This window comes from Theropithecus gelada, chromosome 11 (assembly GCF_003255815.1).
Source record: "Theropithecus gelada isolate Dixy chromosome 11, Tgel_1.0, whole genome shotgun sequence".
Lineage (NCBI taxonomy): Eukaryota > Metazoa > Chordata > Mammalia > Primates > Cercopithecidae > Theropithecus > Theropithecus gelada.
Window position 1 is genome coordinate 61,004,404 of NC_037679.1, and position 14,149 is coordinate 61,018,552.

The following is a 14,149-nucleotide window of genomic DNA, read 5'->3' on the forward strand; positions in this document are numbered from 1 at the left end:
AAAAAAAAAAAAAAAAAAAAAAAATTAAAAATTAAAAGTAATTAATTTTTTAAATAGCTTGCTAGCTAGCCAAGGTGACACATGCCTACAATCCCAGCTATGGGGAGGCTGAGGTGGGAGGATCACTTGAGTCCAGGAGTTCAAGACCAGCCTGGGGAACACAGTGAGATCCTGTCCCAAAAAATAAAAATATAAAAAAAACTTGTAGATTCTGAAGCATTATACTTGATGTGGGAGTTTCACCGTGTCTCCTGTTGCCCGTTTTCTCCCACCTGCAATTCATCTTCCACATTACCTCTGGAGCAACTGTTCTAAGCACAGATTTGATTTCATCACTCTTCCTTAAAATCCTTTCATGGTCCCCATTTACTTCAGGATGAATTCACATTTCTTAGCAGCACCCAGCAGGCGAGTCCTAAACTGGCCCCTGCCTGCCTCTTTGGTTTCATTCCCCTGTCACTCCAAAGATGCTACAGCCCTTTAGAACTATTTTTATTCTTAGCAGTTAATAATGTCTCATATCCATACCTTTACACCAATGGCATCTTTCCCTTAAAAAACAAAACAAACAAACAAAAACACTCCCCTTCCTTTACTCAGCCATCTCCTTCCAGACCAAGCTCAGGTGTCACATCATCTGAGAAAGTGTGCCTGACACCCACACCTACCTCTTCAACTGCATTCATCACATTAAGTTTGCCTATTTGCTTGTCCATCTCCCTGTCTGGACTATGAGTTCTTCCAGAGCAGAAAGCAACCTAAATATCTTTGTGCGTCTTTTTTTTTTTTTTTTTTGAGACAGAGTCTCACTCTGTCACCCAGGCTGGAGTGCAGTGGCACGATCTCAGCTCGCTGCAACCTCCACCTCCCAGGTTCAAGTGATTCTCCTGCCTTAGCCTCCCGAGTAGCTGGGATTATAGGCACCTGCCACCACACAACTAATTTTTGTGTTTTTAGTAGAGACAAGGTTTCACCATGTTGGCCAGGCTGGTCTCAAACTCCTGACTTCAGGTGATCCACCCACCTCGGACTCCCAAAGTGTTGGGATTATAGACCTGTGCAACCATGCCCAGCTCTCTGTGTCTTTAGTCAGCAGTAGAGATCCTGGCTGATATAGGTTGGTTGTGTCCCTACCCAAATCTCATTTTGAATTGTAGCTCCCATAATCCCCATGTGTCATGGGAGGGACCTAGTGGGAGCTAAGCAAATCATGGGAGCAGGCTTTTCCCAAGCTGTTCCTGTGATAGTGAGTAAGTCTCACAAGATCTGATGGGAAAGGGCAGTTCCAAGAGGGCATCTGCACATGTTCTCTTGACTGCCACCATGTAAGACGTGCCTTTGCTCCCCCTTCCCCTTTCACCATGATTGTAAGGCATCCCCAGCCACGTGGAACTGTGAGTACCTTAAACCTCTTTTTTCTCTCTTTTTTTTTTTTTTTTTCAGACAGAGTCTCGCTTTTGTCACCCAGGCTGGAGTGCAATGACACGATCTTGGCTCACTGCAACCTCTACCTCCTGGGTTCAAGCAGTTCTCCTGCCTCAGCCTCCCAAGTAGCTGGGATTACAGGTGTCCACCACCACACTTGGCTAATTTTTGTATTTTTAGTAGAGACAAGTTTTCACCATGTTGGCCAGACTGGTCTTGAACTCCTGATCTCAGGTGATCCGCCTGCCTCGGCCTCCCAAAGTGCTGGGATTACAGGCATGAGCCACGGTGTCTGACCTAAGCCTCCTTTTCTTTATAAACTACTCAGTCTCAGGTATTTCTTCACAGCAGTATGAAATGGACTAATACACTGGCCCAGAGTGAACACCTCCATAAGCCTGTCACATGAACAACTTCTGAAAATTTGCTTTAGAAGCATTATCAAATTTGGAATTAATGAGAGACAGAAATGAAGTGAGCAAATGAAGGGGGAAAAAAGGTGTATCAAAGGAAAAAGATAAACTAGAATCCTAAAAAATGAAGCAATTTTGGGAAGTAATCTTAAAGTGGGCAACATGGTTTTTAGTCTGATCGTAGAATGAGTTTCACTCCCTGAATGGGTGTGACCTGGTCTTTCTGAAAGATCACTTTTTCCTGTTTAATTTAGTACAACATGAATCACACATAGGCTGACTAATCAACTGCTAAAGATTCTGCATCTGTATCACAAGATGAGAACCATCTAAAGAACGACAGAAATTTTAAAAAGATATATCATGAATATATATAATCTATCATAGATACACCTGTTATATTTTAGAAAGAACTAGAGAAAGCCTACATATATTAGTATACAGTACAAGCTATATTAAATAAAGCACTTGCTCCCTCTGATTTCATAGCAATCATAACAAAGCACACCGAGGTAAAGAAATCACTGTGAGTTCTTCTATTCTGTATTTAAGGGAAGATTAACAGGCATAAGCCCACAGGGTGGTCTCCTGTCCTGTCTTCATGAGCACTGTGGCCACATGGACAACAATCCTGAGATGGGACAGCTGGCACTTAATTAGCTGAATATCTAGCGCCAGGCTCTATACAAGATGTCTTTTTTTTTTTTTTTTTTTTTTTTTTGAGACGGAGTCTCGCTCTGCCGCCCAGGCTGGAGTGCAGTGGCCGGATCTCTGCTCACTGCAAGCTCCGCCTCCCGGGTTCACGCCATTCTCCTGCCTCAGCCTTCCGAGTAGCTGGGACTACAGGCGCCCGCCACCGCGCCCGGCTAGTTTTTTGTATTTTTTAGTAGAGACGGGGTTTCACCATGTTAGCCAGGATGGTCTCGATCTCCTGACCTCGTGATCCGCCCGTCTCGGCCTCCCAAAGTGCTGGGATTACAGGCTTGAGCCACCGCGCCCGGCCTAAGATGTCTTATATACATTAGGCACCTCACTTAAACCACTCTTCCTAAGTTCAGTCACAATCAGCAACAAAAATAAATTTTGATGCTTGTAAGTATTCATTCAACAAATATTCACGGAAGACCTACAAGTAGGGTCTGTGAGAGCAAATGAACTTGTCTATCTCACTTACTTTTGTATCCCAAGATGTTAGTGGAGTGCCTAGCACATAATGGAAGATAAGGACTGGAGGATTTTGCCTCCTAGGCCTCTTGAATCTGTCCATTTCTCTTCCTATGTCCTTCCACTGACCTAGTCCCAGGCCAGACCTGCAGACTAACTGCCCTGCAGTCATTCTTGCCCCTTCTAATTCTGGATTTCTCAACTTCAGCACTATCGACATTTTGGGCTGGATGTTCTTTGTTGTAGGGGCTGTCCTGTGCGCTATAGATGTTTGGCAGGATCCCTGGCTTCTACCCACTAAATGCCAGTAGCAGCAACCCCATGCCATGCCCCAGTTGTATCAACCAACAATGTTTCTAGACATTTGGCAAAATCGCACCTAGCTAAGAACCACTGTCCTAGAGCTGCCTTGACCTCCTCTGTCCTCAGTCTCAACAATTCTTACCATTTACTGTTGAACTCAAACAGCATCAAGCAAGAAAGCATCTCCCGGCTGGGCACAGTGGCTCACACCTGTAATCCCAGCACTTTAGGAGACTGATGTGGATGGATCACCTGAGTCAGGGGTTCAAGACCAGCCTGGCCAACACAGTGAAACCCCATCTCTACTAAAAATTTAAGAAGTCGCTGGGCATGGCAGTGCAAGCCTGTAATCCCAGCTACTCAGGAGCCTGAGGCAGGAGAATCACTTGAACCCAGGAGGTGGAGGTTGCAGTGAGCCGAAATCACAGCCACTGCACTCCAGACTGGGTGACAGAGCGAGACTCCATCTCAAAAATAAAAGAAAAAAAAAAAAGCAAGCATCTCCTGATCCCCTGCCACCAGACCAAACTGATTCTCACTGCTGGTCTCTTCCACAACGATGCTCTATTTCTTTGCAGCAATTCTCACAATAGTAATGAAGTAGCAGTTAACGTCTGACTGCACCACCAGAATATAAGCTCCTTGTCAGCAGGAGCTGAGTCTGCTTTGTTCACTGCTGGATCCCCAGGGGCCTGGCACAGTACTCAAAAATTAACTACTAACTGAATGAATGAGGCAGTACTCTGCCAGGGCACAGGGATTTGAAGATAAGGAAGATTCCAGCTTTGTGACCAGGATGCTGAGCACAGAAATAGCAAGTAAGTTTCATCTCCCAGGCAAGCTCAATTAACTGGTACCCAAATTGAGAAGCTGTGCATGTAAAAATAAATTTCTTCTGAGGCAGCAAAATACAAGATACCACATTCCAAAGTGAAACGTTGGGCCGAGATACAAAGTTTCTTAAGGAAGAGTTGCAAACTCATCCAAATCATGGTAGAAAGGTCCAAGAGGTGGCAATCAGAGGAGGTTTTCACAGGCAGCTGGCATTCTGTGACTCCTGCTCCACCTCATTCAAGGGGGAGCAGTGGAAGTCCGTTTCCCACTTCCTTACGCCCAAGAAAAGGACTCAACAAAATTACCAAGAGAACTCACTATGGGTCCATGAAGTTGGGCGGGTACCATGTCTGTGTAACACCTGAAAAATATAAAGGGCTGGCCGGCTAAGCTCTGACGACAAGAGAGAAGTTGTCACTCTGCTGGAATCAGCCCACCTTCCCCTAGTCTGAGCAAAGAGTGTGGGCCACACACAACGGAGAACCAGCAGAAGGTCACCCTGGGCCTACTCACTGGGCAAAAGAGGCTGAAAGGAGAAGCTCCCATTATTATCAGATTCTTAGGATCTATGGAAGGAATAAGCAACCAAACGGAATGAAGAGGCATTTGGTCTCATCAGGGGAAAAGCGAGTGACCACTCCTGAGCACGGTGGTGGCTGTGGTCTCTGAAGGATGCCCCTTGAAAACACTCAGGAGAGAATAAGCTCTGATACCTGCAAATCCCAGACAGCTCCTGCACTCATTCAGGAAGAAGTTTCCTGTCCTCATTTCCTTCCTTTCTTCCACGTGCTCCAACACAGGAGGGATCAGAAACAGGTTACAGAGCAGAAAGAGAAGCATCAAGTGAGGAAAAGTAAGAAGATGCCCACTGTGGCCACCCTCCCTTCCTCAACTGCAGGCTTTCTGCCTGCAGCAGGCCTGTACTGGGAGAGGGAACTTAGGCTTTAAGTTGTTGTTATGCTTTAGGACGGAAGACTCTAATTGCTGAATTCACATTCTGTTCTATAGTGTGAAGTGACCACAGAAGTCTCAGGCCCACCTGAATTTTCATCCAGGGGCAGGAGTGCAAGACAACAGAAAGAGCCAGTGGAAGATAAAGAATAAAGGGAGTGGCTACACATCCCACAAGGTGTGCTTGTTCAACATGACAATTACAGCCAGCTGCCTACCCAGCATCACTTATCGATTCTTCTTCCCTAAAAGTACCTATCCCTACATAACAAATGTATGTAGACCAGCCCCCGGATTCAGAGGTAGGTCAGATTGGTCTAAAAGTAACCCCTTGGCCGGGCGCGGTGGCTCAAGCTTGTAATCCCAGCACTTTGGGAGGCCGAGACGGGCGGATCACGAGGTCGGGAGATCGAGACCATCCTGGCTAACACGGTGAAACCCCGTCTCTACTAAAAAATACAAAAACTAGCCAGGCGAGGTGGCGGGCTCCTGTAGTCCCAGCTACTCCGGAGGCTGAGGCAGGAGAATGGCGTAAACCTGGGAGGCGGAGCTTGCAGTGAGCTGAGATCCGGCCACAGCACTCCAGCCTGGGCGACAGAGCCAGACTCCGTCTCAAAAAAAAAAAAATAAATAAATAAATAAATAAATAAATAAATAAAAGTAACCCCTTTCTCCTTTCAACAGATTTGCTTAAGAATGGCTCTATAAGCATAACTGCGACCAACACCAGGAAAGGATTGCTGAGGTCCTGGGTCAAGTTATTCCTCCATCTTCTGAGAGTCCTCCCAAAAGCGGCAGGAACGCCAAACTGTTAGAGAAATTATTCCGAAACTATGTCTGGGCTTAGGAAGGGAAAAGTGCCAGGATGAACAAGGCCGAGTCTTAGGAAGGCAGGAGGCCATGTATGCGGTGTAGGCAGCTGGTAGGAAGTGTGGTTCTAGAGCTTGTTGGAGAGGCAGCAGGCACGGTTAAGGCCAGGCGCGGAGGCTCACATCTGTAATCCCAGCACTTTGGGAGGCCGAGACAGGCAAACCACTTGAGGTCAGGAGTTTGAGACCAGCCTGGCCAACATGCTGTAACTCTGTCTCTACTAAAATTACAAAAACTAGCCAGGTGTTGTGGTGGGTGCCTGTAATCCCAGCTACTCGGGAGGCTGACACAAGAGAATTGCTTGAACCCAGGAGGTGGAGGTTGCAGTGAGCTGAGATTGCACCACCGCACTCCAGCCTGGGCGACAGAACGAGACTCTGTCTCAAAAAAAAAAAAAGTCAGGTTAAGTTTTTCTCTCACAATGTGATAAAATTCATTAACAAAAAGAACAATATTTAGATCTCAAGAGAAAGACCAAATGCAATTATCAAATCACCATATTAAGTTAAAGGTATATATTTGATCATTACTGAAAGATTTATAAGGGCACACTTGGGCTGTATTTAACAAAGCTCCATATTAATATATCCATGCAAGAAAACAAGTTTCACAGATAATTAACCAGATATTAAAAACAGAAACAACCCACTTTACAACTTCTAGATTAAGGTAAAGGGCTAACAGCTATCACAGACACAATGTCAACAGTAAAGTCAGGGAAAGGAAATGGGTTTTGACTAAAGCCAGTGTCTTCAAGACATCTGTTGTTCCCGCTCTTCTTTGGGTAACAGCCTCGTGATTATCTTCTGGGGCTCTCCTCTCAGTTCATGTGGTTCAGCTAAGACTGATAGCCCCACCCACTCCCCTATTTCTGGAGATGATCCCAGTGGTTAACAAGGGTATAACAAGGACACTCATTTCTCTGGCTAGGCAGCCCTGAGTCTAGTTGGCACTAATGAGAAAGAAAAGCTTTCTGCTGCAGTTACTGAACTGGTAGAACAGAAGCTGGGGTTGCCAGCAGCAATCTTTGTTCTCATATGAGGAGAGCATGCTGAGAAGTAAACTAAAAGAGGGGAAGGCAGAGGTGAGGAACAGGGACAAAAAGAGATTCCTGGTGACATCATTTGAGCACCTCGATTCACTCCTGCCAGAAACTTTACCATATATATTTTTGTTGTTGTTGTTAACCTTTTTGTTTTTTGTTTGAGACAGAGCCTCACTCGTCGCCCAAGCTGGAGTGCAGTGGCACAATCTTGGCTCACTGGAACCTCTGCCTCTGGGGTTCAAGCAATTCTCCTGCCTCAGCCTACCAAGTAGCTGGGACTACAGGCACGCACCACCACGCCCAGTTAATTTTTGTATTTTTAGTAGAGACACGGTTTCACCATGTTGGCCAGGCTGGTTTCGAACTCGCCTTGGCCTCCCAAAGTGCTGGGATTACACATGTGAGCCACCACACCTGGCCTCATCCTGTATTTTTCAACTATCCCAGTTAATAAACTGGCTAATAATAAACTAGTTAATAAGCTAGGTCTGAGTTGGGAGTCTGTCACTTGCAACCTAGTGCTGTTAACTAATTCCAGCAGCAATGTTAAACCACCAGTAATTCAAAAAGAAAAAGCAATCACAAACTTTTCTGACATTACCAACTTTATGCTAAAATTACTCCCACTACTTCCTAAAATAATCTTTCCTTGTCTCTCCTCTGTTTAAACTCCTACTTGTCCATGAAGCCTCCCTAAAGCTCATGCCTCCCTGTAAAGGTCTTGGAACTGTCCCGAGGATGTTTCAACCCACAACATTCTTCTGTCTTCTGACTTTCTAAGCAATTGTTGTGTGCCAACTCAGGCATTCAATTGCTTATTCCCCTGTGTTGTTATTCAGTCCTCATACATGTATCTCGGCCTCATCTCAACTAAAGGATAGCCAAAGGCATGAGCTATAATTGTTTGTATCTCTGACAGCATTTTCCACTGTACATTCTAACAACAGCATCTTCCACTGTACATTCTAACAACAGCATCTTCCACTGTACAGTCTAACAACAGGTCTCAGGTTTTTAGAGAAAGTTACCAGAGCAGGAATGACTCTCAGAGCATGAAAATGTTCAAGTTATAATCAGATCAATCACATTTGAGAAATAAAAGGGAACTATAAACACTGCATCAGAGCAAAAAATTTACCTTTACTTGAAATAAATTTGAAAGGGTGTCAGTTAAGATCAACCCAATTCATCGATCCATTCATTCGTGCACCCGTCAAGCATTTATTCAGCATCTACTGGGTACCAATCACTTTCTAGTTGCTAAGAATACAGCAGAGAATAAGACAAGGTCCCTACTTTGATAGTTAGCTGGACTATGTATCTCTCTCAAACCCCTCAAAAGAAAGAGACCTTTTAAAAAGGCTCTGTGTGGCCACTGGCATTTTCTCTCTGGTATAAAATCCATCACACTGTAATTCATGCTTCTCGTGTGAAGCATCTAATAAATATATATTCACAGAACATTAAAGCTAAAATGAGGCCCTTAGAAATACAGTCTCATAGTTTTTAAACTTTTTTTTTGAGAGGGAGTCTCGCTCTGTCGCCCAGGCTGGAGTGCAGTGGCGCGATCTCAGCTCACTGCAAGCTCCGCCTCCTGGGTTTACGCCATTCTCCCGCCTCAGCCTCAAGAGTACCGGCGCCCGCCACCACACCCAGCTAATTTTTTGTATTCTTTAGTAGAGATGGGTTTCACAGTGTTAGCCAGGATGGTCTCGATCTCGTGACCTTGTGATCCTCCCGCCTTGGCCTCCCAGAGTGTTGGGATTACAGGCGTGAGCCACCGCGCCCAGCCTTAAACATTTTTTAAACAATGAAACTTTCCCCATCCCCTGAAAAAGAAGTTTACACAAAACAGATAAGAGGGGCTACTCCCAACCCACAAGGTGGCTGGCAGTAACTCAGTTTGGGAACCACCGAGAAGCAGGCCAGACAGTCCCTGACTCTCAGGCCAGGCCTCTTTCTAATTCATCTATTTGTTGCCTTTGGCCAAGAACACACTCAAATATATCTGTTTAATGAGTGAACTAATCAAATACAAACATGATAACTAATTTCTTGAAATAAGGCCAGTATGAGACACTGGTCACCCCTGAGGCTGAACACAACTTGAGCTAGACCCAGTTTTCAATTCTCCTTTTCACAGAAAATAACTCATTGATTCAAAATGGCAACAGAAAACAGGAAAGCAAAAGGGAGCAGAGAGGTCAGGAAAACATTACTATTCATTACTAGCAGATTCTATGTGAACCTATTTTGCTTCTTTATGTAAGTTAATTCTTGGATATTTGTTTCCATATTTGGATATTTGTTTCCATATTTGGATATTTGTTTTCATGCTTAGTGCGCAAAGGAAGTGATATGCTATACATATACCATATCCCCACACAGATACACACATACACAGTGATCTACAATCCTCTATTAGTAATCCTGAAATCCAAAATGCTCTGAATACTGGAAGGGCTTTTAACTTTTTGTTTCTCATTTTTATTTATTTTATTTTTTCTGATTTTTAATTTTTTTTTTTTCCAAAACAGACCAGTACTAACTAGAGATCTTTTTGTACTGTATTTGGCAACTAAATTTGACCTGCCCTGTACTTATTTGGTGGCAAAATGACCTAAACTGACTTGAGGCTATGTATAGTCTGTATTTTCCTGAGTGTGAGGAATTGTGGACTTGCATACAAATGGTTCGATTAAATAATGATGGCCCTGAAATAAATTTTAACTCAAAAGCACGTTTTAAAATCTATATAGTAGCAACTAACAGAGAACAAACTATTTAAAAATTGGAAGTTTCTAAGCTAAAAAAGATCTTAAGAGCAGTCAATCTAGTAACCCCATTTGTGGAGCTAACAAACTTACAACAGTCTGATACCTGCTACCGACAGCCCAAGGCAATGCATTTTTGTGACCACTAGTCCCCATTCTGAGGGCTCTCCCTGTAGGAGTTTTTTTTGTTTGTTTGTTGAGACAGGGTCAACCAGGCTGGAGTGCGTGGCACAATCATAGGCACTGTACTTCAAACTCCTGGGCTCAAGCAACACTCCTGCCGCAGCCTCCTGAGTAGCTGGGACTACAGGCATGTGCCACCACACCTAGCTAACTTTTTTTATGTATTTATTTTTGAGACAAGGTTTCACTCTGTCACCCAGACTGAAGTGCAATGGTGTAATCACGGCTCATGCAGCCTCAACCACCAGGGCTCAAGTAATCCTCCCACATCAGTCTCCCAAGCAGCTGGGACTACTCTACCTTTTTTGTAGAGACGGGGTTTCACCATGTTGCCCCGGCTATTCTCAAACTCCTGAGCTCAAGCAATTCTCCTGCCTCAGCCTGCCAAAGTGCTGGGATTACAGGTGTGAGCCACCACGCCCAGCCTTTGTTTTTATTTTTTATTTTTTTGTAGAGACAGAGTCTCCTTTGTTTCCCAGGCTAGTCCAACTGCAGGCTTCAAGCAATCCTTCAGCCTTAGTCTCCCAAAGTCCTGGGATTAGAGGCGTGAGCCACCTCACCCAGCTTATTTTTGTTTGATACTTCCTTCCCTCAATTCTACTTGTCAAAGTTTGGATGAGTACAGAAAAGGCTTATCAAAATACAGCATCAAATACCTGTTATATTGAGAGGAGGAGAAGAAGATAACAAATTTACAGTTAATGATCTTCTGAGGGCCAGGCATGGTAGCTCACATCTATAATCCCAGCATTCTGGGAAGCCAAGGCAGGCGGATCACCTAAGGTCCAGAATTTGACACCAGCCTGGCCAACATGGTGAAACCCCATCTCTACTAAAAATATAAAAAAATTAGCCTGGCATGGTGGCGGTCACCTGTAAACCCAGCTACTCGAGAGGGTGGGGCAGGGAAAATGACTTGAACCTAGAAAGTGGAGGTTGCAGTGATCTGAGATCACCCCACTGCACTCCAGCCTGGGCAACAGAGTGAGACTCTATCTCAAAACAAAAAATAATGATCTTCTTAGTCCAAAAGGACTTACAATTAGTGAGCTTACAATCCATTACAATTAGTGAGATTATTAACAAGTTGGTAATATTAACTATATGATCAAAGTATTCTGATTCAAGGATATATTTCAAAATAAGGTTTAAGGACATAAATAGTTGATAACATAATAGCAGCAGTAGCCATGACCATTTAATGAGGGTCTGTTATGTAGTAAGATCTGTGTGAGGTGCTTTACATACAGGTCTTACTTAATCCTCATTATCAACCCTGCAAGGAAGGTATTCTTGCCTCCATTTCAAAGATGAGGAAGCTCAGAGAGCTTCCCAAGATCAGACAAGGAACAGCCTGGGCTGTTTGAGAAACCATAAAAAGGGGTGCTTGAGAGCACAGCTTGGGCCGGTCGTGGTGGCTCACGCCTGTAATCCCATGGGAGGCCAAAGCGAGCGAATCACGAGGTCAGGAGTTCGAGACCAGTCTGGCCAACATAGAAAAACCCCGACTCTACTAAAAATACAAAAAATTAGCCAGGTGTGGTGGTGTGCGCCTGTAATCCCAGCTACTCAGGACGCTGAGACAGGAGACTCATATGAACCCAGGAGGCAGAGGTTGCAGTGAGCCGAGATTGTGCCATTGCACTCCAGCTTAGGTGACAGTGTGAGACTCCCTCTCAAAAAAAAAAAAAAAAAAGCACAGCTCAGAGCCAGCCTGCCTTGGTTTGAAGCCCAGCTCTGCTGGGCTTAAGTTAGCTGCATTAAGTTATGCAAATACCTCCATTTCATCACCTAAAAAATGAGTATAATAATAGTACCTGTCTCACAGGGGTGATGTTGAGGATTAAATTAGTTAATATTTGTAAAGCGATTAAGAGAGTGCCTGACACCTGTTAAGACCAATATACGTATTAGCTATTATTATGATCATTATCAACTGGAGCCAGCATTCAAGCCCAAATCTGCCTAATCATGCAGCTCCTCTTTTCCACTATGCCTTACAAGTTAACCACAGACCAGCTGCCTGCACCTCTCATGGCACCTGTTGGCATTGTCTGCCTCTCATTTCTCTTGTCTGTTCCAAACCTTATGATCTGTGGCCATTTCAATACTACAACAAAATGTCTCTCTTTTGGTAAACAGCCAGGCATGGAATGAAAGCAAAAGGAAAAGGATATAAAATGAAAAATTCAGGCCAGGTGGGGTGGCTTACGCCTGTAATCCCAACACTTTGGGAGGCCAAGGCAGGCAGATCACTTGGAGTCAGGAGTTTCAGACCAGCCTGGCCAACACAGTGAAACCAGATCTCTACTAAAAATACAAAAATTAGCTGGGCATGGTGGTAGGCGCCTGTAGTCCCAGCTACTTGGGAGGCTGAGAGAGGAGAATTTCTTGAACCTGGGAGGTAGAGGTTGCAGTGAGCCGAGATTGAGCCACTGCACACCAGCCTGGGGGAACAGAGCAAGGATCTGTCTCAAAAAAATAAAGTAAAATGAAAAATTCTAACACCTGATGCCTTTAAGTCACCTTCACACTGCATGGGACTTAATAAACAGTTAACTCAAAATTAATCAAGGCCAAAAAAAAATAACACAAAAGCAATAAGGCACCTAACTACACACAGATACATTAAGTTGCAACACATGAAACCAAGACGAGCAAGTGCTATGATATTCAGTAGATAGTCCACACTTACAAATCTGGAGCTTTCTCACCCTTATGGTAAGACATTTTTTCCCAGCCTCCAGAACCAAGAACTACTAAAAAAGTACATGCTCTGAATTCATGCCATATAATTTAGCCATTAAACAAATACTTGCACTGCATACTCTGGCAGTACCTGGCACTGTGCTTGGGCCAGGGTTACAGTATTTAGACAGACAGCACCTTCTCTTATGGAGCTTACAATCCAGGATGGGTAAAGACTTCAAGCAAATGTATATTACGGCATTTCTAAAAACTACTGTTAATTTTAAAACCTTTTGTAACCCCCTACCAAAAAAAAAAAAAAGAAAAGAAAAAAATTAAAACTGAGAGACAGATTTCAAACCACTTGAAAATACAGCTTTTCTCCCAGTTGCTAAAAGTGGCATTCTTGGGCCAGGTGCGGTAGCTCACGCCTGTAACCCCAGCACTTTGGGAAGCCAACAAGAAAGGATCACTAGAGCCCATGAGTTCCAAACCAACCTGGGCAACATAGGGAGACCTCCGTCTCTATTTTTAAAAAAGGTGGGCGCGGGGGGGGGGGCAATATCTAAAATCACATACATGCCTTCTTTCAGTTCTGACTTGCTCATAGTCTCTGTACACGTTTATGATAAAGAATACTGTATTTGGCCGGGCGCGGTGGCTCACGCCTGTAATCCCAGCACTCTGGGACGCCGAGGCAGGGAGATCGCCTGAGCTCAGGAATTCGAGACCAGCCTGGGCAACATGGCAAAACCCCATCTCTAATAATGAAAAAAAACATACAGTATTGGGGCATCGCGGGGCACGGCGAGGGCAGCGCAGGGTCGAGGCGCCCGGTCCAGGCGGCGGCGCCGCTACTCACCTCTCCGAACTGGAAAGCGGAGACGATGGTGACAACGACGCCCACGAAGCAGACGTAGAGCCCATACCTGTGAGACAGGCAGGTATAGGTCTGTCTCTGCAGGAGCTTGAGCAGCATCACCTCGGCCGCCGCCACGCCACGCCCCGAGGAGCCTGAGCCGCCGCCGCCGCCTCAGCTAGCCGCCATTCAGGGGCCCCGGTCGGGCCGCCGCGCGCAGGTCACAGCCTCCGGGCGCCGCTCATTGCAGCTCCGGCGACGGACGCCCGCTCGGCTCCGCGCCGCGGCCGCCGCTTCCGGGAGCCGGGAGCCCACGCCCTCGGCGCGGCGGAGGCGGACCTGCGGCCGGCGAGGCGGCCGGCGCCGCCCGGGTCTGGCCGGGCGAGAGGCGGCGGCGGCGGGGTCTCCAGCGCCACCTGGAGGACGGAGGGGCATAGGGCAGGCGCGCGCCCTCCCCACCTGCGCATGCGCAGCGGGCCTTGAGGGCTGGGCTGGGCTGGGCTGGGCTGGGAGGGGCGGAGCTGAGCTGAGCTGGGATCCACTTACCCGGTTGGGCAGGCGACCAAGAGAAAACTACCCCCTGTGTCGAGACTGTGCCGTAGACGGTACTATAATGCCATGAATATTTTTGTGCATAAAA

General features: G+C 45.6%; 1 protein-coding gene across 1 annotated transcript in view; it reads right to left on the reverse strand.

The window, feature by feature from the left end:
* GNPTAB (N-acetylglucosamine-1-phosphate transferase subunits alpha and beta) overlaps nt 1–13,884 on the reverse strand; it is an 89,481-nt gene extending 75,597 nt beyond the window's left edge. The window contains exon 1 of the mRNA XM_025401488.1: nt 13,513–13,884. Within this exon, the coding sequence (XP_025257273.1) occupies nt 13,513–13,629 (117 nt within the window). The 5' untranslated portion in view covers nt 13,630–13,884. The remainder of the gene's footprint in view (nt 1–13,512) is intronic.
* Nucleotides 13,885–14,149: the final 265 nt, after the last annotated feature.